The 27,731-nt window shown below is 48.0% G+C and overlaps 1 protein-coding gene across 5 annotated transcripts in view; it reads right to left on the minus strand.

Annotated features, from left to right (window-relative positions):
* LOC125624459 (uncharacterized) overlaps positions 1-27,731 on the minus strand; it is a 70,991-nt gene that overhangs the window by 31,258 nt on the left and 12,002 nt on the right. For 4 of the 5 annotated variants that reach the window (XM_048825168.2, XM_048825169.2, XM_048825164.2 and 1 more), the window contains exons 2-6: positions 21,402-21,476; positions 17,473-17,522; positions 13,890-13,943; positions 7,905-8,055; positions 2,211-2,293 (exon numbers count right to left, since the gene is read on the minus strand). In XM_048825168.2, coding sequence (XP_048681125.2) covers positions 2,211-2,293; positions 7,905-8,055; positions 13,890-13,943; positions 17,473-17,522; positions 21,402-21,476 — 413 coding nt within the window. The remainder of the gene's footprint in view (positions 1-2,210; positions 2,294-7,904; positions 8,056-13,889; positions 13,944-17,472; positions 17,523-21,401; positions 21,477-27,731) is intronic. The other variant, XM_048825166.2, reaches the window with a different exon arrangement.

Consider the following 27,731-nt stretch of genomic DNA (forward strand, 5'->3'; position numbering starts at 1 on the left):
AAGCTGCTAATCAGAGTGGCGTGATCTCACGGTCAGTGGTCTCACACCCTGCTACCACCCTTTAAGAGTGCAGAACAGTTGTCCCTAATACTAGGGGACCCAAAACCTTGCCAGGATCATACTGGTCTCTTAGTCTAGCATAGCGGTGGGCCTCAGCCCCAAAGCTCAGATCCAGATTTCTCCCCAGCTCAGGGTTTTTGTTCATCACCTTACAAGCAGATGTTCCTGAATCTCTTCCTCCCCAAAGCCAAGGGTTTTGATTCCCGTTCTAGTAGCATGATAGTCTTGGGACTCATTCTGGGCCTAACAGAACAAGTCCCAGATCAGTGTAACCTTTGATCTCTGAGATGATATTGGGGTTGGGTCAGTTTGGGATAAGCAGAATTAAAAGATGTCATGGGAAAATGTCCGTACAACCAACCCCACAAAGCCCCTGCAGGAACACAGGCTGCGAAGCTCTTTCCAAAGGATTCAGACTGAAAAAAGCAGATCATGGAGGACTCCAGGCTCCATAATACAGAGAGCTGAGTGCTAGAGGTAAGTAGATCCTTGGGGGACTTGCCAGACACTTTTGGATGGTCTGAATTAAAACCACACCGGCTGCTTCCCTTGCCTAATCTGTGAATTGTGTAACAGACTTTTGTGCTAGAGCAGAGAGAGAAAAAACAAACAGCCGTTCCAAGTGATTTCCGTGCTGGTGAAGAGCACTGAGGGGCAGCCCTGGAGGCTGAAGGCTTCCCTTAGCGAACAAAGTGGACACAACATGAACAGGATCAGAGCAATGTTCCCCAACACCTCCCTCCAGACCTGCCTCAACCCTCATCTTTGTGCTGAGACTGCTGAGCAGGGCACCGAGGAGAGTCAGTTGCAGCATCGGTCTTGTAACGCAGACCCCTCAGCTGAGACCATCAAGTCACTGCACACAGAGCATCAAAGGGTAACAGCTTCCAGTTGCATTGAACAGCCCACTTACAGCCGGAAGGCTGCATGTCTCATTGCCATAGAACCGAGCTGGGGTGGGAGGAGGGAGGGCAGAGCTGATCTGGACACTGGGGCTGGATATTGTCTTCCCCTCCTCAGAAGAAGAGACAAAAAGAAAATTCAGCTGGCAAGAGGCTTCCCCAATGAATGATCCATCAAGGTAGTAATGGAGCAGCAGTTCCCTTTGAAAGGCCGGGGGCTCTATTAAAAGCCTCGGAGCTGGAGGATGTGCTGCAGCCCCTCCTAGGCTGAACCCAAAAGGTAGGGCATCGGAAATGGAATGGAAGATACCTTCAAGAATCGTCTCCCGAACAAAGCTTAAACAAATACTGAACATACGAAGGGCCTGGGTTGTGGCAGATTTCCGTCCAGCTCTTAGGCACTGGGAGCAAAGAAGGTGGGTTTCTTTCTGCTGTTTAAAAACAAACGACCTCCGGAAGATGCTAGGGAGTCCTCACCCCTCGTTTTCAGATGGCCTCCCAGTCTATACATGAAATCCAGTCGGTCCTCTCCATTCAGGTATCCCACTGGGATGGGAAAGCCAGAGTCAGGAAAGTCTATGGTGCAACTCAGTGTACACCACTGACTCCACAGACAAGCCCCACCTGGGAGAGCCGGCCATGCCCCAGCCAGTGGAGAGCTGTTCCCTTCAGTATTCCCTAGGGCTCTGGCTAATTAAAGCACTCCAAGGATGATGCTCCCGTCACTTCAGTTCAGAGTTTATTCCCCGGGGGGATATTTTTCATTCTTGGGATGCTCTGCTCACATTTCCCTGTGTTCAGCTTCATCCAGACCTCCTGTGACCGCCCCTAAATAAATCCCCTCCCTTCCTAGTATCACACACTTCAAATGAGACCACTGCTCAGCCCCCCCCAGCACCTTCTCAAAGCACTCTGCAAGCACAACACTTTAGAAAGCCACTAGTGCTGGTCAAGAGGCCAGGGCACAAACCAGCAACAGTGGAAAGCCCTGGGAAACCTTAAGGTCAGGAGATTCCTCATCTCATCTCAGCCGGCAGCAAAGCCCAGTCTCCGATTTAAGGTCTAGGTGCACTGAGTCACTAGACCAAACTGGCTTTACAAGCACAAGGCCTCTTGCCATTAGTCCCTCTGCAACTGGGAAGCCTTATCCAGTTGGCGTGTTTGCTCTAAGCCGGTTATAAACACCATTCACCTGACTTCAGGATCAGGCCATTGCGTTCTGGCTACCTTGTTAACAGCATCTATTACCTGAGCATCAAGCAGCTGAGAGTGGACATCCTGGTGGGCCTGCCGGAGAAGCTTGCTCTCCTCTCGGAGTTTGAAGATGGTATCTGTAAGAGGAGGGAGAGAACACAGGTGAACACAACGGTTCGGCTACGCACGGCTCCTCGCTCGCATCCCGTTCACTCACGTGGAAACGCCGGGGCTCTCAAAGCATGAGGAAGAGCAGGTGGCACGGCTAGAGCATCCTCTCAGATACAAGCCACCAGCCCCTCCGTCAACCCAAGTAACTCCCTGCTCTAGAGAGGGACCTAGACACCAGATGGCAGCCGGGGGTGGTCAGGGGCCGTCATTATTTTTATGCCCTTTGCTGGTCAGAATAAGAGGTTTTCCTTCACTTGCAGCTCAGCTGTTCTCCTGCCGCTTACTGGCAGGCAGGTAGTCATGCCAGAGCCCCTACTCTGGAAGGGGGGCGCTTCAGGCAGGGCATCTGTGACAGAGTACGGTCAACCCCCAACCACATACAGCAACTGCAGAGCGCATCAGACCAGGGGGCCAAGCCAGCACAGCCTCCCGTCTCCTCTCTCTCAGACAACCAGTGGCTTCAAAGGATGGTGCAAGAAAGCCTGGAGAAGGCAGTTCTAGGTTAACCCGGCCATTGGGAAAGTTACTTCCTAACCTGTTCAGCGGCTGGCTTATGCCCTGAAGCATCAGGGCTGTACTGCTTGCAAACTCTTCGTATCCTCACGAGAGCATGAAAGGCTACGCACCAATTCCCACATACCGCATTGCACTGAATACAAGAAAGGACTCTGTATCCCCAAGGGAAGAGACAGACTGTGCCGGCCTTATTTTGGGCTCTGCCTGAGGCTGTATTAAAACACCACTAGAATCTCAAACCTGCACTGGTGTGTATTTTAGCCTGCAAATAGATCGGAGGGACCTCATGGCAAGCGAGTGTGTGGTATTTTCACTCCTCATACAGCCACTGGGAGTGGCTGGGTCATTACACATATTGACTCTATTTCCCTATGTTAGGTATCCTCACACCTTCTGGTCAACTGTCTAAATGGGCCACCTTGATTATCACTACAAATGTTTTTTTCTCCTGCTGATAATAGCTCATCTTAACTAATTAGCCTCTTACAGTTTGTATGGCAACTTCCACCTTCTCTGTATGTATGTATGTATATCTTCTTACTATATGTTCCATTCTATGCATCCGATGAAGTGGGCTGTAGCCCTCGAAAGCTTATGCTCTAATAAATTGGTTAGTCTCCAAGGTGCCACAAGTCCTCCTTTTCTTTTGGAGGATACAGACTAACACGGCTGCTACTCTGAAACCTAATTACAATGGTGTCTCTATTCACTGTGCATGTCACTCCCGAGGGGGGGAGGGTCTCATAGCCTGGGTCCAGCGGTTTTTCTAGCCCTGCAGCCTGTGCCCAAGTCAGCTGACACGGGCCAGCCCTGAGTGGTTTATTGCAGCGTGGACATACCCAGCGGGGCCAAGATGTCACCTTTTGTCTTTAGAGCTTTTCTCTAGTGCAAGTTCAAACCTGGTCAAATCTGCAGAAAGCAGAGGAGTAGCTCCCCATGGCGGGAGAAATCCAAACCGCATGGATTAGAGCAAGGGCCTGTAAGGGGGAGACCTGGTGTTACTACACATAAAGTCCTATAACAAGGGAGTGGAAAAAAACAGCAGGGAACATAAAGTGGGGGTGCGCGTGGGGCATGGGAGAGAAGCAGACCCCAGCTCGCTCAGCACTATTTGCAAGCCTCAGAGGTCTTTGAAGAATCAGTATACAGTGATCCAAGGATCACAAAGTACTCTACAAAAGTGGGTAGTATCTCCATGCTACCAGCTGGGAGGCAGAGACACAAAGCAGTAAAGTGACCAGTGACACAGATGAGCAAGAGCCGAGAACACAACCCAGCTGCCTTGCTGGCAAACACCCGTTCTAACCACCTCCCTGGCCCAAGAGTGGGTAATTCTCGACACAACACCTGGTAAGAACCACCTGGTTTCCAGCTGCTCTGATGCCTCCTTTATTTTCAATGACAGAGGGATCACTTATGCTCTTTCATTGACCGGGGTTTCAGCCACCACCTTCCCACAAAAGAAAAGATTTACCAGCCAGCTTAGAGTTAATAATGCAGGAATGGTATCGTACCAAGTGAACGAGCAGCCAGGAAGATGGGCACTGAATGTCCATTATCTCAGGCTGAAGTCAGACTCCTTGAATAGATTTTTTCCCGCCCCTAAGTGGTTTTTCTGAGCTTTATTCCCCCTTTGCTTTGATAAAAATCATTTTCCTCGCTGTTTTTCGCTGTGTGTTTCCAAGAGAGAGATGGAATCAAATATTCGGGTAATCTGTTTAGCTTGCACGTAGGGTTTATTTTTCCGCCCTAGCAGCATTACTCAAATATTAGTAAAAAAAAACCCATCAGCAGCTTTCACTCTCTCAGACCCAATCCAGGGGCTAGAAATGAACCTCGAAAATTTCACGATCTCAATAAAAACTGAACTAAATAGACATGCTCTGCAGGAATTAGAGGTATCAGCATTCCCTGCAGCAATTTTTGCCATTAGAAGAGTTTTATGTATGCTTACCGCGAATTAAAAAAGGGAGGGTTAAATTTACTCCAAAATGTACCGTATATACTCGTTCATAAGCCGAATATTTTTGGTAAAAAAGGGACACATCAAAGAGCAGGGGTCGGCTTATAAACAGGCCTACACCAAAATTTGATGATTTTAAATTCTATGAAATCATTGAATTGAATATCTAATACATTGTCATTTTGTTTTCCTGGAGCGTCTGCAGGTATGGAGCCCCTCAGTTCGCTGTTCCCAGCCAATGGGAGCTGTGGGAAGTGGCACGCTGAGGGGCTCCGTGCCTGCGAACACTCCAGGTAAACAAAACCTCCCGACCTGCCAGCGGCTTACCCTGATGGGCTGGGAGCCAAAGTTTTCCAACCCCTGAAATATAGGGTCGGCTTATGAAAGGGTCATACAGTTTTTACTATTTTTACCTATCCACCTTGGGGAGTCGGCTTATAAATGAACGGGCTAATGAATGAGTATATAGGTAGGTTCTAGAATTTACGAGACCGAGTATCCGAGCACCTCTGTGTACCAAGAGAATTAGTTTGGTGGAGTTTGTGATGGAGAGGTGTGCCAGAAGGATACGTCCTTTTTGTCCGTGATATAGACAATGGAGTAACTGCCACAGTCAAAATCAAAGGGGGCTGCAGCAGAGAGTTTCCAGTAAATGTTGGCCTGCACTGCGGATCCACTTTTTTGCACTTGTCTTGGACATGATAAATGAGAATATCAGAAGGGAGCCACCTTGGAATAAACGGTTCGCTGGTGACTTTGTGATATGTATGGAGACCCGGCAAACCAACTCTGAACAGCGGCAACAGGGTGAAAGTTGAGTGAACGCTGGTAAGACTGAGGTGATGAAAGCTGAAGGAGGAGGACACACCATAAAAAGAAATCACAGGCAGACGGCTTAGAGAGTGAAAGAATACCTAGGATCAGTGGTTGCGGACAATGGTGCCCCCCAGCATCGCGCAGAAGCTGCTTCGTGCAAATGGTGGGAGCTGACCCACATGTGACAAAAAGATGCCAGTAAAATTAAAAGGAAGAGAACATAAAACTATAATTCAACCTATCCTAATATACGGAACAAAAAGACTTGGCCAGCCACACGAAAATAAATCTGAATGCTCTCCATCACAGAGAAGAAGGTGTTGAGATGGTCAAATGTGACAGAAAATGAAATGAAATTATAAGGGGCCTAAGATTGGATTGCCCCAACTGAAGACAAGTTGAGGGAGATAAGGCTACATTGGAATGGACATGTCCAGCAGAGATCTGAGACTCATAGCGATAGGCCAGCCCCTGCAATAAACATGGATGGAAGATGACCAAGGCAGAGGCCAAAGGCTTGGTACAGGGACCAGATATCAGCAGACCTTACAGAGACCAATTTGCAAGACAGCCAGGTGTACAATCATGTGTTTTGGAAAAACTCTATAAAAGTCGGCAACCCCAAACAGGGAAGTGGCAAGAAAGACGATGACAATGACTTAGCAAGATTAAAATAGCCTGATCCCTTGGCCCTGTGCCATAAGCCACAGGGCAAAGGCTCCATCTAGCTGGCTTTTTGAAGTGTTCTTTACACATGTGCTGAGCAGCACCCCTTCTGAAGGACATGAGCGTTATACTGTGTACAACATCCCAGAACCAAACTCAGCACATGCAGTTCATCAAACCGCCAATTGTGAAGCAAGAGATGGGAAACTGGAGTCGGGAGAGAAAGAACATAGGGGCTCAGCCTTCAGCTCCTCAGAGGAGAACAGTGAGGCGAGAATTCAGATGTTGATACGCAGACGGTACTCAGAGAAAGTAGGTACACACAGGTGTACTGTGGGACACAGGCATGGAGAATCCCAGCTAGACCCCGCCCCAGCGTGTTTCTATCCTTCTGCTCCGGCAGAAGCTCATGCCACGTGGGCAACCCACTGGCTAGCACAATAGCACTTCAGAGCCTTCCATTTTGGATTTGGACAACCCTTAGGATCCTCCAGAGCAAGCCGTTCCCTTCCGCTGGGTCAGTGTCTCACCATGCAGCACCATGAGGACTCTGGGTACCAGAACAAGGGCCCAGATACCATGGTGAGGGGTGTGGTAGCAATACCTAGACCCAAAGAGGGAGGTGTGGAATTTCAGTACTGTCCTGCCCGTTCCAGGCAGTTTGAAAACTTCACTGCCACAGAGGCCATGTGCCTTCCATGCAACTTGTGCTGAACTTAAAACACTCACCACTTAGACTAGCGGGGCCACCCTTGGGCAGAATTCTACTCTTAACTGGGCTTCCCTTAACTGGGCTTCCCTACGATTCGCTTGAAGCTTAGTCAGTGCTCATGATTGATGCTGGGCGACATGGTTCAGCCAAAACTTCCCTCCCGCCCCTGTGAAAAATGCAGATGTGGCGACGCCGAAACATTTTGTGATTCTGTATCCGTTTCACCAAATGGTTCGTGTAAAACAAACAAAAAACCAAAACCCACCCCAAATTAAGAAAGTCAAAACTCCTTTTCGGGTTTGAGACTTGAACTTTCATTCGTTTTAAAAAGGCGTAAAACCCACTCAAAAAATCGAGATCAAGCCTTTTGCTTCGGGTCGCATGACACGTCGTGTTCGACCCAAAACACATTTTGGAAACTGCCAGCGAGCCAGAAACTCCGTTCTTCGCCCAGCTCTGCGGGTGAGAACCCTGGGGCCAACAGCTTCTGTTTACCCACAGGACAGTTTCTGCATGGCTGGCAGCAAGGCAAGCTTCCCCACGGACCCATCCCGAACCTCCTGCGGTGAGAGGCAGTTCATGGAGCCTGAACTCTTCAGGCCTTGGCCTCTTGGCTCAGACTGCCAATGGGGATGGTGCACGCTATGGACCCTGGGAACCAGACTGAGACCCAAACTCACTCAATACAGACCATTAAACAGCTTTCTGTCTCTACTGACCCAGCCTCCCTCCCCTGCCTCTCTCATACACGCATGCCCAACTAGCCTGTACTCTGTTCAGGATCCTTCTGGCGTTTGCGGAAGGGAACGAGCAGGAGCTCACAGGCGGAAGGGCACCCTCTCCCACACCCACGCCATCCGTCGCGCCTTCTGCTCCCAGCGGCCCAGCTCCCCGCCGCGCTCACCCTGCAAGCCCGTGACTTCACTCTCCTTCTCCCGCTGCAGCTGGGCGTATTTCTGGCTGTGGGTCTCCACCGTCTTGCGATGCTCTAGTTTCAAGCTGTTCTGCTGTAGCTGCAGGTCAAGCAGCTGTTTCTTGACATCTTCGTGCTGGTTCTGAACGGGGAGGGGGAAAAAAAAAAAGCAACACTCAGGGTTGGTGCAAATCCCCCCCCCCCCCCCAAGCGGCTGTTTGATCCCCTCCGCTGGGACGTTTCCAAAGCACTGCCAGCCCACGTAGTTGCAGTCCCACCTCTATCACAACTCTCCAGTACAGGGCCCTCTCTGCAGCCCACCTCAGCCTCACGCCCCCGTCTCCAAAGTCCCCCTGGCATCCAGGAATAGAGTCGAAGCCAAAAGTCCATTCCACACTTGTATTTCCCCTGGCCCTCTCCCCACCTAGACACATGCTAGAATAGTTTACAGAGTAACAGCCCCATGCCCTGAATAGCCACACCGGACGCTGAAATGCCCTCAACTCCACTACGCAATGCTATTTCCTGGCCTATTTCTAGTGCTGACCACCCAGACAGCATTATTTTAGTGCAATCTCACCAGGCTGGACTGATTCATAGACATTAAGGTCAGAAGGGACCATTATGATGGCCTAGTCTGATCTCCTGCACAATGCGGGCCACAGAATCTCACCCACCCACTCCTGGCAGGCATCTGTTCTGTCCCTGGACACAAGCGTCACCCACACCCTCTACTTTACACACATGCCCTGGAGCTGGAGGGACACCTGTCCAGGCAAGAGGGTTGAGCCTCCAAGCGCCAAACAATCCCGGCCTCTTGGCTGAGGCTGTGAAGGCCAGTCAGTCAGTCAGAGCCACTCACGGCAGTGGGTGTCAGGCTGTCAAAGCATTTCCGATGGGATCTGGGACTGTGACCCACCTGCCTGTTTCATTCAGCCCTCTGATGTGTTTCAACCGCCAAGTAACGCTGCCCCGGGTGAGGCTTGGGGCCGTGAAGTTCCCATATGGGAGTAGGAACTCCTGAGAGCTCGGGATGGGGGATCTGGATCCAGGCTTTTGGCTCATACCCATTATGAAAACGGCAGCAAGCCACAAAACTGCCTGGCCCTTTAAGCCCAGAAAACTTCATATTACTGCCAACGAAAGCAGGCCACCTCCTGCACTTCCCACTGTCATCTCACTGGAGGCTGATAGAGGGGAGGAGAGGGGACGCAGAGATTTATTTTCAGGGATTCTTTGCCCTCTTTTTCCCCCGGGGTAGAGAGTGGAGGCTTCCTCTTGAAGTTGGTTCCTGTAGTGAGGTGCCAAACAATTCCAGACACATCAAGGAGAGAGTTTCTAACCCTCGCTGAGGGAGGGATTTGGGGGAGGAGGGACCTGAGAAGGCAAGGAAAAAACTTCTCGGTTCTGAGTAACAGTACAGGGAAGAAAGAACTGGAGACTCTCCATGGAAGCCACCCATCCTAGCACAGCACATGGTGCACGTCCCAAAGTCTCCAACCGGCCGATGGATTTAGCATGTGTTTTCTTGGAGATGCTCCTCACCCAACGTGGCCTCCTGCTGCATTACGTTTTCATTGGTCTGGCACATGGTTCTGGATTTCACCCAACGGCCATGACCTTCCCTCACCATATGCATGTGGCACACTGCGCCAATCCAGACGTCCTTTCCAGAGCTCCTGCCACACTGTGGGACGTTACACGGAAAGACAGAAGAGGTTTCCACGGTGCGTGTAGTTTGATCTGCTAAGCCAAGTTTCCTGAGTCCTGCACCTTTAAACAGGACCAAATTCCCCTTCCTACCGCCATTTTGTGTCCCGATGTTGCCTGCCAAGCACACACACACTGAACTCTTGCTTGGGGAATCTACCTTTGTTCTCTCTTTTGGGTTTGCCTTCTGAAAACCTGCTAGCTGCTTTCCCCCACTGCACCAAACTGCTAGAGAACCCCTTGCGGGGACCCCCTCTCCACTAGTACAGACAGCTCGGAGCGGGAGGGAGTCCCACATCTGCTGCCTCAATCTGACCCATGGGGGACATGTACGGCCAACAGGCCACATATCAGCTCTGCTCCAGACAAAGGCGAGGGCACTGGGACCAGGGGTCTTAATAAGACTCATGGGCTGAGCTCAGAGGGAGTGGAGTTTCAAAAATGCAGGGTGAATAATTTGAAAACAGACTCCGTCTCCCTGCCCTCCCCACACTAGAGAACAAAACATGTCAAGACATCCTTTTGCTCAAACCCAATGAACCAGAATTCACCTCCTTTTGGTTTCCCATAGTAACCCCTTCCACACTTAGTTTGCCAGCACCAATTACATATATAAATTGACCGGCTCGCAGGTGAACTCCTGGCCTTTCAATACAATAACTCTGCAGGGCTGCAGCAATCATTCCAATTTGTTTCCCTTAAATGATTTTTTTAAAATGCCATCAGTGCTTGGAGTCATCCTCGCGGCTTCATGTAACAATGGGATGTACTTTTATGGGGCCTTCAGAAGTCCATAGCACAAACCGTCTCCTGCTGAACAATCTTACTCAGAGCAATAAGGTAAAGAGAGAGACGCCAGGGAGGTCCTCACGTACATATAGTACGGATGAAAATAGTATACCAGGATCCACAGAGTTGTCCCAGTGCTGATTTAGGATTTGTACCGCAGTAGCACCTGGAGGCTCCAGCTGAGATCTGAACCCCATTATGTAAATGCTGTATAGAGAAGAGACTGTTCCTGCCCCAAACAGTTACAGTCTAGACAGACAAAGGAAGGATTACGATCTCCATTTTACAGAAATAGGGAACTGAGCAAAAAAAGACTAATTGACTTGCCCATGTCACCCAGGGAGTCTGTGGCAGGGTCAGGAACTGATCCCAGATCTCCAGAGTGGCAGGGCCTGTCTACACTGCAAAAGAGGTGTGTCCTTAACTTGGGTTAGCGAACTTGAGTTAAAATAGCAGTGAAGAGATGGCAACTTGGCGTTTAACCAGGATTAGCTGCTCATGTTGAGCCCCAGGCTGCTCTACGGGCTTTAACCCGAGCTGCTGTGTCCTTACTGCTATTTTAACCTGAGTTAACCTGAGTGAAAAACACATTTTTTTTTGCAGTGTAGACATACCCATTGTCCAGCTCCTTCATCACAGGAGCATCTTTCCCAGCCTGCCATTTTAAAAATAAGCTACAAAGAACTGTAATGGTTTGTGAACACAAGGCTTACTAGGGGTCCAAAGCAAATTTAAACTTGCTCCAGGGGATTGGTCAGCCACAAATCAGCCTCAGGAAAAATATTCTGCTTAGAGCAAACTTAATGGTTTAAAAAGGTTTGTAACTCAAAAGTGGGAAACATCAAGAAACAGAGAAAGTGAGGCAGCGAGGTTAAATAACTTGCCTGAGACCTCAGTCAATGTTAGGGAGAGAAGCCAGGAGTCTTGGCTGCCATTCTACCCTTTACAAGTACACCGAGTATTCACACACTGCAGTGTACCAAGCCAGAAGTCTGGCATACACGGCACATGGTTCATTTTATGAGCGCAGGAGCACTTCTCAAGTCACAGGAGAGCCTGGAAGTGGGTCCCTCAATAGCTCCAACAGGGTTGCAGCGTCCATAGCTTCTGGAGGATTCTCTGCACCTCAAAGTCTTTAAACCACGATTTGAGGACTTCAACAGCTCAGACATAAGTTAGGGGTTTGTTACAGGAGCTGGTGGGTGAGATTCCATGGCCTGCGTTGTGCAGGAGGTCAGACTAGATGATCATAATGGTCCCTTCTGACCTTAAAGTCTATGAATCTAAAAGCAACTGCATGAGTGAGGAGGACATGCTCCAATGTGTGGAAAAAGGCATCGAGCATAAACTCAGCAAGAGAGATAGAAGCCAGTGGCAAGTTTGGAGCCAGAGACAGAAAGTCTGACCACTGCTTTCGGCTTCAGGTTCGCCAAATTCCTATAGACAAAATTACAGGAACAAGTTTAAATCTGGAGAATGACCCAATGCCACTTGTTGCAGAAGCATGACCACCACCATCCTGGTTGCGAGCAGGAATTGAGTCATGACACTCTACAATTTGAGAGAAAGTCTAGTAACTGAGAACTATAACAGACTCCTCTATGCTGTGGAATGGCCACACACCGGGTTGAGAACACACTGAATAGTGCATTGCACCAAGAACAGAGAAAGTGATGTACTGCAAGCAAGCTCACATTTCACATTAATGAGAATTAATTAGCACTTTTAGCTGCAATCCTTCTCTAATACATTTCACAGTGGACTCACATAGGTCCCTTTTTAATGTGATTTCAGCCAAATATAGTTTTAGATTACTTTCTTACATTAAAATAATTGATTGACTTAATATAAAACTAAATTTTTACTATTAATTTTTATTAAATTTAATTTAAAAAGGAATTCGTGAAGAGATGGCATCTTGAATTAAATTACACTGATATTTCATTAGCCTTGGATCAATTTTTCTTATTTATTTATTTTAAACATATTGGGTTGCAGAGCAAGTTTTGTGCTCAGTTTTTGGGTTGTTGACCAAAGACTGATTTTAAAGATCTGACCTATGGGAAGGATGGTCCAATGGTTAGAGCACTAGCTGGCAGCCAGGGTTCAATTCCCAGCCCTGCCACAGACTTCCTGTGTGACCTGGGGAAACTCACTTAGTTTTTCTGTGCCTCAGTTTCCCACATGTAAAAAAAGGGGAGGGGGCTAAACCATTCCTACTTCAGAGAGGTGTTGTGAAGTGCTCAGATATGATGGTAATGGAAGCCATAAAGTATTTAAGATGTATAACGGATCTATCATAAAACTTCATTCAGTGTTCCCTACATCAAGCCCTTCAAATTGCAGCTGAGCAAGAGTATATCTTTTAGAAAGACATCTAGTCTTGGAGAGGTTGAGAATCACTGATCTGCGCCATGTAGAATACAGCATAAGACCTCCACATTCACTTTCCTGCTCAGAGGGTGTGCAGTGCCTGAGACCTCTCTGCCAGCTACAATTTTAATTCTGGTCAGCATCTGGAAACATGCATTACAAAATAAACAGGTTTCAGAGTAATAGCCGTGTTAGTCTGTATTCACAAAAAGAAAAGGAGTACTTGTGGCACCTTAGAGACTAACCAATTTATTTGAGCATAAGCATCCGATGAAGTGAGCTGTAGCTCACGAAAGCTCATGCTCTAATAAATTGGTTAGTCTCTAAGGTGCCACAAGTCCTCCTTTTCTTTTTACAAAATAAACAGTTCTCTTGTGGCTTACAAAGCAGCTCTGCAAATATCAGTTGATAAAAATGAAGAGGTAAATAATACATGCCCTGTACCACGAGTGCTAGGAAAATGCCATTCATTGCAAGTTCCCAGTGTATGGCAATGTCAGGAGGTCTTGGTCTACAAATCCCTTTCATTCGAATCCAGCTCTTTGCCTTTGCAGACAGTAAATGGGGACGATGTGCATTCTTCTGATGAATGTTTAAAAAAAAATTCAGTCTCCACTCGAGATGCAAAGAGATGAGAAATCACATCGCTGATGAGACAACAGGAATCCAGACACAGGCTTCTGCTACTTGTGGAGAAAGCCCTGCACCTTCCCCCATGAGACTCATTTCCTGTTACAAATGTTTATCACACGCAGATACAGAGGGGGCAGCAGCCCCTGAGTCAAGCTGGTGGCATCTCTCATATATGTGCCCTTTCCTCTAGGAAGCCAGAAGAGGGCCTCAGTTTCCCCTCAGTGGAAGGGGGGATATGGTCTACTTTGCAGGGATTCTGTGAGGTTTAATTCCCTCCCATTTGTGAAGCAGGTTGAAATCTGAGGATGGGAGGTGCAGTAACAGCACCAAGGAACAGTTGTACATGCTCCCCTCTCAAACGGGAAGGCAGAGAGTGTTCCAGGGTCCAGGTGGAATGGGAGGGGGGAGTGGTATAACCCCAGCACAGACAGTTTTCACCAGTCAAAGAGGAGGAGTCATGCACTGACTTACCTTCAGTATCTTATGCTGTGAACTGAGGGCCCCATATCTGTTCATAGAATCTTGCTGTAACAAAATATCATAAACACATTAGAATGCAGAAGATACAGAGGCAGATCAAAACCACACATCAACATCAGTGTGGCTACTTAATCATACCATTAAAAGTACCTGCAAGTCAGCGTCCATGATGTTTGGTCTCCTGTATAAGACTAAGCGTTGTATCCATTTAGCCTAAGAAGGGTCACTTCTCAGTGAGTGCTGCTAGAATGGATTAGTTTAAAATAACTAACTACTCCTTTAGTCTGGGCAGGAAAGAGTTTTCCTGTCCAATAAGACTTTTTGACATTTAAAAAAAAAAGAAAAAAAGAAATCCGATCACAAATTGGACAAAAACTTGAAAGCTTGAAAATTTTGTTAACCAAAAATCCAAAAACATCCCTTTGGTTGAGTTAAGCAAAATGTTTCTTTTTGATAATTTTGAAACATTTCATTTTGATATTGACTCATTTCTTTAGTGCAAAATTTACTTACATTTCTACGTGAAAAGTTGTTTTGAGACCAAAAAACCCTCAGAACTTTCTGGTTTGACAATACTGAAATGAGAGACTTTAGCAACCTGGAAGCTTTTTTTTTTTTTTTTCAACCAAAAATTTTTCAGCACAGGTGTTTCATCGAACCCACCCGTTTCACAAAAAAATATTGGTTTCAAGGAATTTTTTCCAGTTTAAAGAAAATGAAGGGTCATACTCTGCGCTCACAGTGGTGTAAAACTGGAGTAACTCCACTGACTTCAATGGAGTTACACCAGTGTAAGTAAGATCAGAATCTGGCTCCCGAGCACATGCACTGAGATGCAGACAGGGAAGTTAATTAAAATTAAGGGGCAGGATTCTGCTCTCATTCCTCTGGTGTAAATGCAGAGTAATTCTTGCTGACTAGTGATTCTCACCCAAGCAAAATGGGCTGGAGGAGCTTTGTAAAGGAGAGAATTCCCTGGGAACTGGGATGAGGGCTCTTGTTAATGAGCTGCAGGGGAGAGACAGACAACACAAACCCTAAGGCCTCGCCTACATGCGAAAGTTACACCAATTTAACTAAAAACCAATCTTTGTGCTGGTTTTACTGCATCAGTTTAAACTCCTGGATATGGGTACAGCTACCAGTTATAAACCACGTATCCAGAGAATGGTTTGCACTGCTTGAAACCAACTCGATTTTAATCAAACCAGTGCAGTTAGTGTGCAGACAAGGCCCAAGACCCAGAAGGCAGGGCCCAGATTCTGTTTTTCCCTATGAAAACTCAGAGCTTGCAGGGTGCAGGATGTGAACAAGATGCAGAATTGTGGCCTTTTCACAAGCATCTCTGCTCAGATCTGTATTTGGCAGCTTTAAGTAGCCCGGCACAGATCACAGGCAGCACCATGGAATTGCGAACTAAGCACAGTGTATAGTTGTTGCACTCTTCTAACCCACAACTCAAATTACATATTCAATAGGACCCAAAATATTACCACCAAGTGAGTTTCAGGGACACAATTGCTATGGAGCTGCATAGCCATCAGTCTCTTCAGCAAGTATATCCACTATGCTAATTCCATTACTGCGTGGTATTTAGCAGTCACAGTGGAACCGATTAAATGTTCCACCTAGTCTGGCGCCCAGTTTCCAGCAGTGACCAATTTCAGATGCTTCGGGGAAGGAGTAACAAGTCCTATAATCTAAAGTGAGTGAGTTACCCTAGGGATGTATTTCTTCCTGACCCCAGCCCTGAAGCATGAGGATCAAGATTCCTTGTCGTTTTCTCCCCAGTAACTGTAGATGCTCTTCACATTCACAGGAGTATCTCACCAGTACACCCCATTAACTTCTTCATTACAAGTGAATATACTATTTAACCATAAAGGTTCCCCTTTGTTTTCTGTGCTGCTGTATTCATGGCACTTGGCAAACTGCAGTGAGGATATAAATGAAGAGGGGCTCTAGCATTTGCACGTCCAGCTGTCAGGGGATTTAACACCACAAAGAGTAGTTATGGGGCTGAAAACCCTGGAATGGGACCAATCTTGCATTATTTCAGCCCCATAAATAGACACAATAGGAAGCCTGTGAAAATCAGATGCAAACGCTGAGCTTTCTGGGCCCCTAGGGACTCGAGTAATAAAGTTCTGCCTGAATTCAGCAACACTGACACTTTCATTGCTGCTGGTCACACACCATCACATGCAGTGAACAACGGCCAACACTTATGCAAAGCTCTCTGTTTTGCAAAGGGTCAGGGGCTATGAATATGATGACAAAGGGCTCCCATCTCCATTGAAAGATGCCCTCGCCCCACCCCCAAGGGGAAAAAGACACCCCCCCTTTTAGCAGACGGGGGTTGGCAGTAAACCCCCCCTCCCCCAAGACGCACTGTTTTGCTCTGGCTCTCTGCACCAGGTAGCTGGTAATTTAATATGCACATTGTTAGTGACAAACACCCACCACCCATTGGGACGGGGCTGCAGGGGGAGAGGTTGTTGCTACTCATGATCTCCCCTGACTCAGTTCTGCTGCCACGCTCCCACCCACAGACCAGGAGAAACCATTTACCTCCGTCACAGGGACAGTGTCCACAACTTCCCTGCAGTATAGTTCCTCTCTTCTGGGCTGTCCCTATGCTTAGTTTCTCAGGTGAATAGAATTCTGTCCAATACAAAGACAACTGGCCTTTCCTTTGCCAATAGGCAGCTGAGCAGGACTCCATGATGCCAGGGAGGCTAGAAGTCCAGTCACTCAGTTTGCCATTTACAGATCTGGACCAAGAATAGGGACTTGGGCTAGCAACATCCCCAGAGAGACACAGTTCTTTTCTCCTTCCCAACTGAGTTGAAATAGACCCTTATTCACATAAGACTAATTGTTTGTGTAGACAAGTTCACAGCAAGCTGGGGTGTGAATCTACTACACACTAATCTGTCGCGGACTAACTGGCCATATGGACCCTGCTGATGCGTGTTAACAGTTTGGGCTTGTCTACATGGGAACATCCAGGAAGATTAATCTGAATTAACTAAAGATGTGAATTTGAAGTGAATTAGTTAAACCACATTAAATCCCAATATGAATGCTGTTATTAAGAATTAAGGTGGCCTTAATAATTCAGTTTAGTTTAATTCACTTTGGAAATGAATTCAAATAAACTGAATTAAGGCCACTTTAATTCTGAATGAAGTGGTTCACACAGGTGTTAATGAGGTTTAACTAATCCAGTTCAAATGCACACCTTTAATTCATTTGGATTAATTTTTCTGTATGCCCTCATGTAGACAAGCCCAAACTGTTAACGCAAGTCAGCAGGGTCCACATGAACACTTAGTCCACAGCAGGCTAGCGTGGGATGGATTCACACCACAGCTTGCCAGGAACTAAACATTCACATGGACAAGCCCTTAGACCATTAATGATGAAGTGACCCAGGATTCATCCTGATGGGATACCTACTGGCCCAAAACTCTAATGCCAGCATCATCCCCAATGTATGTTGGTGTGCAGCTGTGGAAATACTGAAAGGATCTCTCTCTCTCAAACACACACAGAAACATACTGTACCTACCTTCTCTTTGTTGAGTGCCTCTTGAGCTTCTAATTTATACACCAAAAAATCTAGAAAGGAAAAAAGAAGAGAGTGTTTAATTGGATGGAATTTACAAGGATCTGTTTTATAATTTTCAGAAGGAGAAAAACTCCTAACCAGGCAAAAGGCTGATCCAGCCAGATGGAATGCAGAAGCTTTTAAGAGACTTAAAGAACACCGAGGTCCTGTCCGCTCTGTGCGATCAAAGACAGTGTAGTACTTTCCATTAAACCTGTCCGCCCTGCTGTCCTGGCCAAAATTTCCCTTCTTCCCAATACAGTATAGTGTTCTAGATCGCTGCCACTCTGCACCCCAGGAATGGCTGCATTTCAGCAGGTGCAAAGATTGCGCAATTCTTTGGGGTCCTTTGAGACGAAAGATGCTAGCAAGAAATACATTTTAAAGCTACACGGTGGCATTTCTCCCAGCACGGTGGTGGGCTTGAAGGAAAACATCAGTGGCAAGCTGCAGCATACACAGGTGGAGGAGGCAGTTCATTTTACAGCAAACTGATTTATCTGCACACAAATTTCCACAAGGGCTGGCTGGTGAGCACTAGCCACAGTGAGCCAAAGCCGGCTCCAGGAGTCCAAAGAGAACCTTGGGCCATCTCATCCTCTCTCAGACATGATTTACATAGGAAGGCTGGACTGTCAATTCCTTAGGGCAGGAAAAGTCATTGCACTGATCGGGGTCCCTAGGCTCTACCATAAAACAAATCATAACAAAATGATTCAAACAGACTCAACTTAACCCACCGCAAGAGGCAAAACGTGAAGATAACAGTGTCTATGATTAAGGAAAACACAAGTATAGCTGCATTAGATCCAGAAAGCCCTTTGAAAAGATGGCCTGTCCTTTCCTGAGGCTTCATTGCTTATGCCAAGCAAGGGACCCAATTGCTATCTCTGGCCTCCTCAAACTCCCATGACTGCTCACCTCCCTTCAGGGCCCGCTCCGCTCCGTCACTGCACCTCAATGGGGCCCTACAGCACCAAGCTGCTATTCCGGGCTTGTGTCCCCTTGCCTGCTTCGAGCAATGTCCATCAATCCTGATCTGCAGCATCCCCCACTAGTCCAGTCTGGGGACAACACATAACGCACCTCATTGTTGTCCTGCTCTTCAGCATCCCCCGATATCCCAGTGCTTGGGCCTCTAATTAAGCTGCCTGGTTGATGCTTCGATGTAAAGAAGTGTCCAGCAAAGCCAGATGCACACATTTCCACGTGCAACCCAGCTCCAGTAGACAGGCATAAATAGCACTGCATTCAGTTCTGTCTGCACCAGCCAACGGCTCCTGCAAGCCTCATGAAGGTGTATCATTTATTTGCTACACTGCGTCCTCTTCTTAGGATGGGAGGTTAGGTGAATTCCCCACCCCACCTCGGTACTAACTAGATCTGATCACAGTATTGTAGATCTGTCACTGGAATTGGGAAAGGGATTCAATTATTCGGTGTCTTCCTGCGTGCTCCTCCCTCTGAATCAAACACACAAATAAGAAGGGCCTTTCCATGAAGAACGTGGCATTGGTGCTCTCATGCATCTCCCAAATTCCCACCACCAGGGTTTCCCTGCATTCTCCAAAGGACTGTCACTGCGGGAAGAGACGCAGCTCCCATAGACAGCCAGGATCTGACAGTGCCAGCCCTCGTTGCTGACGGTACCACGTCACGGGAGCAGGAGTTAACACAGAATAGTTAAACCCCATAACACATTGGTCGGCTTGCAGAGATCAGCACAGGGCCAGGAGCACCCATGCTTTGTTCAATCAGTTCTAAAGCCAGAGATTCCCTCCCTTGCCCAGCTTAGTCATCAGGGCCACAGTGAGATCAGAAGTGAGCTCCTAGGACGCAACAAACAAAGGGGTGATACCTTTGGGAGCACCAGTGTGCCTCAGATTTCTCCTCGCCACTGCGAGAGCAGCCCCTCCAAGAATCCTTCTCTGTGCTCTTACTCCCAAGAAGGCTGTGTAAATCACTACTGCCAGGAGGCAGAGTGGCCTAGGGGATAAGGCACTGAACTGGGAATCAGGAGACCTGGGTTCTATTTCCTGTGAATGACCTGCTGCGACTAGTCATTTCCTGACGTGGTGCCTCAGTTTCCCTTCACCAGCCTTTATCTATTTAGATTGTAAGTTTGTCGCGTAGAGTGAAAAGGAGTCCAAATCTTGGTCAGGCAAGAGGCTATGGTATTTGGTTAGGCTAGGTAATGGCTCTATGAAACTTATGCCCCCAACTTCCTTAGAAGCTTCAGAGAAACAGAACTGACCCTAACTGCTGTGTCACTGGGAGACAAGCACATACCACTCTGCACGGATGCGCTGGGGGTGAAGCTTTACATTTTACCCCCCAAAATGCCGAGCAAACTGTAGCCCAATATCGTACAGACTTGCCACCCTCCATTTAAATGGCACAGCAGCACATCAGCTCAGTGCACAAGCTCTTTGGGGCAGGGACCGTCTGTTGGATCTATGTCTGTACAGCACCTGGCACGATGGGGTCCTGGTGCAAGGACGGGACTCCCAGGTGCTACCACAACACAAAGAATGGTAATCAAACCCCCCTGGGAAGGGATGGGTACAGGGAATTAATGCATTGGCCTCGCAGATCCTGGTAGAGTAACCGTGCCAACGTCCTTGTGCCCAGTCACCAAACCACTACATGGTTTGCTATATAAGGCTTCCCAAGAGGGGGCTACCCTCCTGCAGAGTAATTGCAGAGCATACAGCTGGTCAGGACATTGGGCTGTGTGTGGTGAAAGCTAACTGAAGACAGTGCTACTCGTCCTTCACTTCACGAGCATCCAATGCTATGTTTGCTTGAAATAAATGGTCTACTGGATCCAGTCATGGAGAAAAGCTCCTCAGCGTTCTTAGAGCCAAAATGCACACAGCCCGGAGCCATTCAGAGTCCATACACGCTCTGCAGCAATCCCTTTGGCAGTCGCCTCATTTCCTAGAGCAACGCTGACAAACTATGAAAGAAATCTAAATATTAGAAGACAGACATTCAACATTTGAGTCAACTATTTAGCCACAGACTCATGACAAACTTGGCTGATACATGTCAACGTTTCCAGAAATGCAGGGAGCTTAGGAATGAGACCAAAAGGAATAGACGTATTTCTCCACATAGCAGCTTTGAAGATACAAACCAAGCTGTTAAATTGCCAGCAACATTCAGGGCTAACGTGATCTGCCATCCAGCATTCAGAGCTACGAGATACAGGCTCTAGCCCCTTCACGTCTTATTTCCTATTCAATTTCGCGGTCTTAAAAATAGACATGTTCATCTCTGGATTTCAAGCTAATGGGAGGTTTTACAATCTGTAGCCAATGTCAAGAACAAAGAGCTGGCAATAATGCTATTATTAATTATTATTATTAAGAAGCACTAGGCAGCTGCACATCTTCAGAGCACCTTGCAAACACTGAACCTGTAATGGCTGTATTGATTTTTGTGAAACTGACCAAGCTAGTTCACCTTGATGTAAAGTTTACGCATTTAAAAAGAAGAGGCACGGTCCAGTGCTGGGTTTAGTTAACAGGTTTGTGGAACTCAGACGTTACGTCACAGGTGTCAATGCAAGAGCCTAGACAGACGGATTGCTTAGACAGGGACTAAATACAGGAGTAGGAGCCATTAACTCCAGAGTTCCAATCCCTGATCTCACACCACCTCCTCCCTTTGTGGCCTCAGGTGAGTCACTAACCATTCTGCCTCAGTTTCCCCATGTGTCAAGCAGGGATAATTCCCACCTACCGCCTCATGAGGATGTTGGGAGGATTCATTAACCTTTGAACAGTGCTATGAAGGTGGAAATTACTCTAGGTGCTGTGCGTTATTCCCTAGCGAGACTATTTGAGTTGCTGCCGACCTCTGCTATGCCTGTGCAAGAGACTCACCTTCTTTAGTCTTCTTGTGTTCCCCTCGCTCTTTCTGCAGGGATCGTTCAAGCCGGGATCTGTGCTCATACACAACTAGGGACGCGAAGAGAAAGGGAAAGCATGACATAAACCAGCCAAACAATTATGCATTCCCCTGCATTTGCTCCCCACAGCCACGGAGTACAAGTGTGTGTAGGGGGCACATCCTGAGCGTCCCCTGCAGTGGGACAGAGCATCATGCAGAGAGGGGGAGTGGACTTGAGCCAACAGGTCTTTCCTCCTTCTAACTCCCCCTTCCTATTTCATGACTAGGAGACAACAGGCCCTGACTTTCTGGACAATTAGCCCACGGTGGCTCAGGTGTACCAACAAGACCCCATGTCAAGTGCAACAACCGCCCTGCACTGCACAGCCAACCTTGGCTCCCGTGTAAATTACACTTCAGAACAAAGAAGAAGGGCCAAATGGAGCAAAAACCGGGCTCAATGCTCCATTTAGTGCTGGGACTGCATCACGGTGGAGTTACTAACCCACTGGGGGGCCAAAGCTGGTTATGCATCAGCAGCTCTGTAGGGTTAAACAGCCCATGGCGAACCAGCTCGGTACAGATTGCTGAGTCACATCTCTGGCTAAGGGCAGTTCTTATTGATGGGGCTGCTCAGCACGGCTGCACTCCCGCAGGCAGGGAAGGAGAAAGGATTTATGGAGCCTCTGCTCACAGAGACAGGTGCAGGCACTTTTTCAAGAAGGCACAGAACTGGAAAGATGTTCCTGGGGCACGAGAACGGCCTCTAATTGAGTCTTTGTCCCCTGGTTATTTCTATTGTTCTTCATGGGAAGGGAGGGATGGAGCAGGAATTCATCCTGAAGCCTGAAAGAGACAATCCCTACAATACAAGATTCTCTCACACACTCCCAAAAGGCCCCAAGATCAGCACTATCCAAGGGCCTGGGAGACTTCTGTGCAGAGGCAGAGGGAGTTGATGTTGCACTAACAACAACGTCCTAGGGGGCTACGGAAGGTTATTACACTTTGCCCTTGGGTAGCCCTGCGAGCCCAGGATTTCAGATCACCTTATGGAGGTGGCTAAGTTTTGCCATCCCCGTTTTACAGAGGGGAAGGCGGAAGCACAAAGAGCGGAATCAACTGGCGCGAGGCCACAGGGCAAGTCAGTGGGCGAATCAGGGAAGAAAACGACGCTGGTTTCCTTCTCTAACCACCTGGGAGGGCTACGCTTCCATATTTGGGACAGCGAGAGACTCAAACCTGCCCAACCCTCCACTCAAATGCTCACAGCCATTGCCTTAAAAATAAGGGCTTAGCGAGGACAAGTTCACAAGACTTACCCGAACCGCTGAGAAAGCCTTTAAAACACTGAACCCCTGGATGTCAGTGCAGGACATGGGCCATTGTGGAGGATAAAGCTTAAGGGGAAGGCTACAGACAGACAAGTGTAACAACCGCCCTGCGATGCACAGCCAAGCTTGGCTCCCGTGTAAATTACACGCAGGAGCCATTCTGACATGCTGTAGAAACAAAGGAGGCTGGCTGCAGAGTACTGTACATCTCCGGAGATAATTCTGCCAGGAGGGCCTGCGTGCTGGGGAAATGCCAGGAAGACAGAAAATCCTTCCCAAGAGGACTGAGCTTAGAAGCAGTTCGCAGAGGGGGGTCCACAGTCTCCCTCAAGAAAAGCCCAGAGCGAGTGGCAAACCAGACAGACAGCCAGACTAGTCCCTATTTCACCAGGGCTGAGGTTTTGGCATTGGTTGCATTTCACTTCACAATGCAAGTGAGACCTTTGAAATTTGCCGTTAAAACAGGAGAGAGAGAGAGAGAGAACCCGACCCAGTACACAGTGGCCAATACCCTGGTGGTTATAGCACTCACCCGGGATGTGGGAGATCCAGGTTCTGCTCCGAATCAGGGAGAGCAGAGAGTTGAGCTGAACCACTGGGCTCCTGGCTATTCCGTGTGTCTCTCCCTTCCCCCAAAATTCCACCCTGGACTTGAGAAAATTTCATCAAAATTGATACATTTCCACGGAATGTTTCTGTTGTGACGAATTGGCATTTTCCAACACAAATGTTTCATCAAAAGGTTCCTGACCAGCTCTACCGAAAATGACCTCTTCTCCTGGGAGCATCATATCCCCCACTGTGGGCCCCTACAGGAGGTATGGGCTACTGCAGGGGTGGGCAAACTTTTTGGCCTGAGGGCCACATTGGGGAATAGAAATTGCATGGTGGGCCTGAATGCTCACAAAATTGGGGTTGGGGAGGGGGTGCGGGCTCTGGGGTGAGGCTGGGGATGAGAGGTTTGGAGTGCAGGAGGGTGCTCCATGCTGGGATTGAGGGGTTTGGGGAGCAGGAGGGGGATCAGGGCTGGGGCAGGGGGTTGGGGCATGGGGAGAGGCTCAGGGGTGCAGGCTCCAAGTGGCACTTACCTCAAGCGGCTCCCGGAAGCAGTGGCATGTCCCTTCTCCGGCTCCTATGCGTGGAGCGGCCCCTGATCCTTAGAGCGGGGCCATGCGGCTGCTTCCGGGAGCCACATGGTGCAGCCCCCGACCCAGCACCTCGTCTGGAGCACCGGAGTGGGGCAAGCCCCAGACCTCGCTCCCCAGCGGGAGCTCACAGACTGGCTTAAAACAGCTCAGGCCATAGTTTGCCCACCCCTGGGCTACTGGCTAGGCAACACTTTCCCTTTCTCAAAGCTCTTCTCCTATAGGCTGAGAGCACCGAGCCTCCCCCACGGCTGATCCCGTGCTGCTGCTCCTTTGCTGCATGGAGAATTGGGGACTTGGAAATGGCTCTCGCACTGGGGAGGCCAGAGTGGAACAAACCCAATGCTACTTTGAGAAGCACATCTAGATTCTGAGGAGCCAGATCCCTAGCCAGTGTAGATCAATGTTGCTCCATTGAAGTCAAAAGAGCTACACTGATTTACGCCAGCTGAGGATTTGGCCCTAAAAAAAAAAAATCAAGCTGGTATGGCTTTGATTCAGATGCACCAGAAACAACCGTTATACGCACCCCATTGCTCACCCCTTCCAGTGACAAGAATCAGGAGTCTCCCTCTAATATTGAGAAGCTCGCAGCGTTTTTTTATTGGGTTTAGAAAGGGATTCCTTATCCTTTAAAGCAGAATTATATTTAAAGGAGCTATACAATCCTTCTATTCTTCTGATGGGACCCGTAACCAAGTCCCACTCTGTAATAAGTTACCAAGGCCACTCTTCAGTTCACAGAATGCTTCAGTTCACACCTTACACACACACACACCCCTTCTGCCCCTGTCAACCCGAACCATCCCAAGGAGCTTTTCAAGCTAGACAGGGATCATGCCACCCAGCACTGAAACGCAGCCAGCAATTCAGCAAACCATGTAACCCTCCGCAGACACACAGAGCGTGGCAATCCGAACGGGCGTCAAGTGGAACAATATGTGCGTCAAGCATGGTTAGGGTCAGAAAAGGGGGACTATACAAAGTAATAGCATTCACTGATTTGATTTACTCAAGTCAATTTCACTCACTCACTGCTACTCCAAACCAATTTCAGTTGTTTTTCTGGAAGAGTCAAAGGGAAGGAGTACGGAGGACACAACAGTAAGAGCCGGGACTCCGGGGTACTAGTCCCAGCTCTGTCACAGTCCTGCTGTCTGAGCCAAGCCAGTCTCTTAACCCAACTCCGCCTCACTTTGCCGTAAAGCGCTTCCCTGCCTCCCAGACCCAGTGCCTGCAGAAGTCTCTCTTTATACCTGGCTGATGCTGTGCAGACACATTTATAGGGTCTCTTGTTCAGCTGATAAGAGGCAAAACACGGTGGACGAATTTTAACATACCAGAGAACAAGCACTAGGGTGCCGTGTCACAACATGGAGGACCCATTCTCCCAGAGTTCACTACTTCATTGGTGCAACTCATCCTCACTTAGACCTGGCTCTAAGACACTGTGGAAGCAACAGCAGCAGATTTGGGTGGCGCATATGTATGTATTTTAAATCCACACAGAACGCAAATGTTGTTCTTAGTGCTAGAGACACTTTGGGTCGGACAGGATTCTCCACGTATTTGAGGAAGAAAGAAAAAAAAATTTAAAAAAAATATCAGACAGTGATTTTTAAAAGGAGGTTCCACGGATCACCAGCTAGCATGTGAGCCCAGGGCTCACCATAGGGCTGGTGCATGCAGTTACCTGAGAAGCTCAACTGTATTTCTCTGCAAAAAGCGTCCAGCAAAAAACCACAAGGCTGCTGTTTATGAATCCCATCCCCTGTACCGCTGAATGGGAAGGGACCACATTCCAGCCCATTGTTTACCAGCCCACAAGGGGATATAAAAGGCGATGGAACTTTTTAAAAAACCACCACAGCTTGACAGGTTCTTTTAAGCTGCTCCAATCCTGGGAGTAAACATCCCCAGAATTTAGGCTCTGTTCCAGCATGTTGTGCTGGCTCCAAGACCCAGCCATTCTGAGCTGCTCCACCCTAACCTAGCAACTTGAATTGTCTTTATCTTCCAAGAACTTGCAGGTTGTGTGCGCCAGATAAAGGGACGGCTGAATTACCCCCTTGCTTGGGGCCATTAGCCTTTTTTATTTTTATTTTTTAGAAGACCAGTGAGCAAAATATCCAGTAGGTTTTTGCACTTAGGCTAGTGAACTTTCCATGGCAGTCTTACCAGATGATCAGGCATTTTGGGGCTATTCCATTTATAAAATATACTGGACCAGGTAAGGTTGCATTAACAGTGCTCTTTTGTGATCACAAACCCAGACCTAAAGTTTATTGGTGTTGAAGGCATTCGTATACCTCCAGCCAGTGTGGCCTGGCAGGCCATCAGATACGAGGCCTTTGTAAAATCATGTCATTGTCACAACCATCTTGCTGCTGCTTCACTCTTTGCACATTTCTGGTCTGAACGAATATTTCATCTCCATTGGATGAAGTGAGCTGTAGCTCACAAAAGCTCATGCTCAGATCAATTGGTTAGTCTCTAAGGTGCCACAAGGACTCCTTTTCTTGTTGCGAATACAGACTAACACGGCTGCTGCTCCGAAACCTGAATCTTAACACTTGTTCTACGGTAGCATGTAGAGCTTCCACCTGCTATCAGGGCCACTTGCAGTTTCTACTGGATACAGGCATCTTCACTTCCTGTCCTAGACTGTTGCGTAGTGCTGCCGTGCACCATTTGAACAAGTGCTTTGTTCTACCCCAGAGACGAATGTGTGTCTAAGAATCACTTAGCTCACGAAGGGGCACATCCTTGGCTGGTATAACTTTTAATAACCCTACTGATTTAGCTATGACATTTACACCAACTCAATGTCTATCTCCATTTGTTTAAACTTGTGAAGGATCCTTCAGAATGAAAGCCAATTAATGAATTATGGAAAACGCTTCGAGAATTCAAGAAAGAAAGATAATCTTCCTATAGAATTTGCAGACGGATTTATCAAATTCTGAAGCAGAAGGAGAATTTTCCATTTAATTCTGTTAGATGGTTTAAGAAGTTCTCTACAATGGATATTAACTCCATAGAAGAGGCATTTGAGGATGTGGAGAAGATTTCTCCGCACTGAGCCCTTTCAGTTCTAGGTCACGCTTGAGGGTGACCCATTGGCCAAGCGAGGTTTCAAAGTCAGAGATTTGCCTCCGGGGAACCAATGAGCTGGTGCCAGTAATAAAACAAGAGCCAGAATGTACCAGAGGGAGCAGCCCGCTGTACAAGCAAGGCCCCACCCTGCCAGTGAGTTTGCAGAAAGGCTGCTGGCAGCTCTGTCCCTGGGTACCCTGGAGAGCATTCCCGCTTTCAGGGATGGTGAAATGTGCACTATGGTATTAGAGGATTAGTTGCTCTGTTTGACAGACACTCCAGGACAGCCATGGCTTTCTGAAGGATGCTATGTATGGAGTATATACGTCACATGCTATTTGTCAGCCAGTCAATGGTACAGAGTCCCCGAGACCCTGAAGCACCCTTTGTGCACATGGACTGTGGTGACAAAGAGCCCTTCACAATCATAATCACAGTCACTGTTGCATCCCTTCTAAGCAAAATATCCCTGCACTCAGGGTTGCCACCTGTCCAGTTTTTAGCTTCTGTGTCTGGGTGCCATTTTGGGTTGCCAGGTGCTCGGTTTTCAAAAAGGGGACCTGGCAACCATAAATAGCACCCAAACCAAAAGTCGAGTTACCGTGGGGCGGTGCTAGGTCATTAACCCATGGCAGCCCCTGCTCAGCCGGGGCCACCTCCTACGTGAAGGCAGGCTCCTTGAGACGACCCAGCGAGTGATGGGGGTAGAGCCTTCTGGGAAGAGGCGGGGCAGGGTGGGGCCTCAGGG

This window comes from Caretta caretta, chromosome 18 (assembly GCF_965140235.1).
Source record: "Caretta caretta isolate rCarCar2 chromosome 18, rCarCar1.hap1, whole genome shotgun sequence".
NCBI classification, from domain to species: Eukaryota; Metazoa; Chordata; order Testudines; family Cheloniidae; genus Caretta; species Caretta caretta.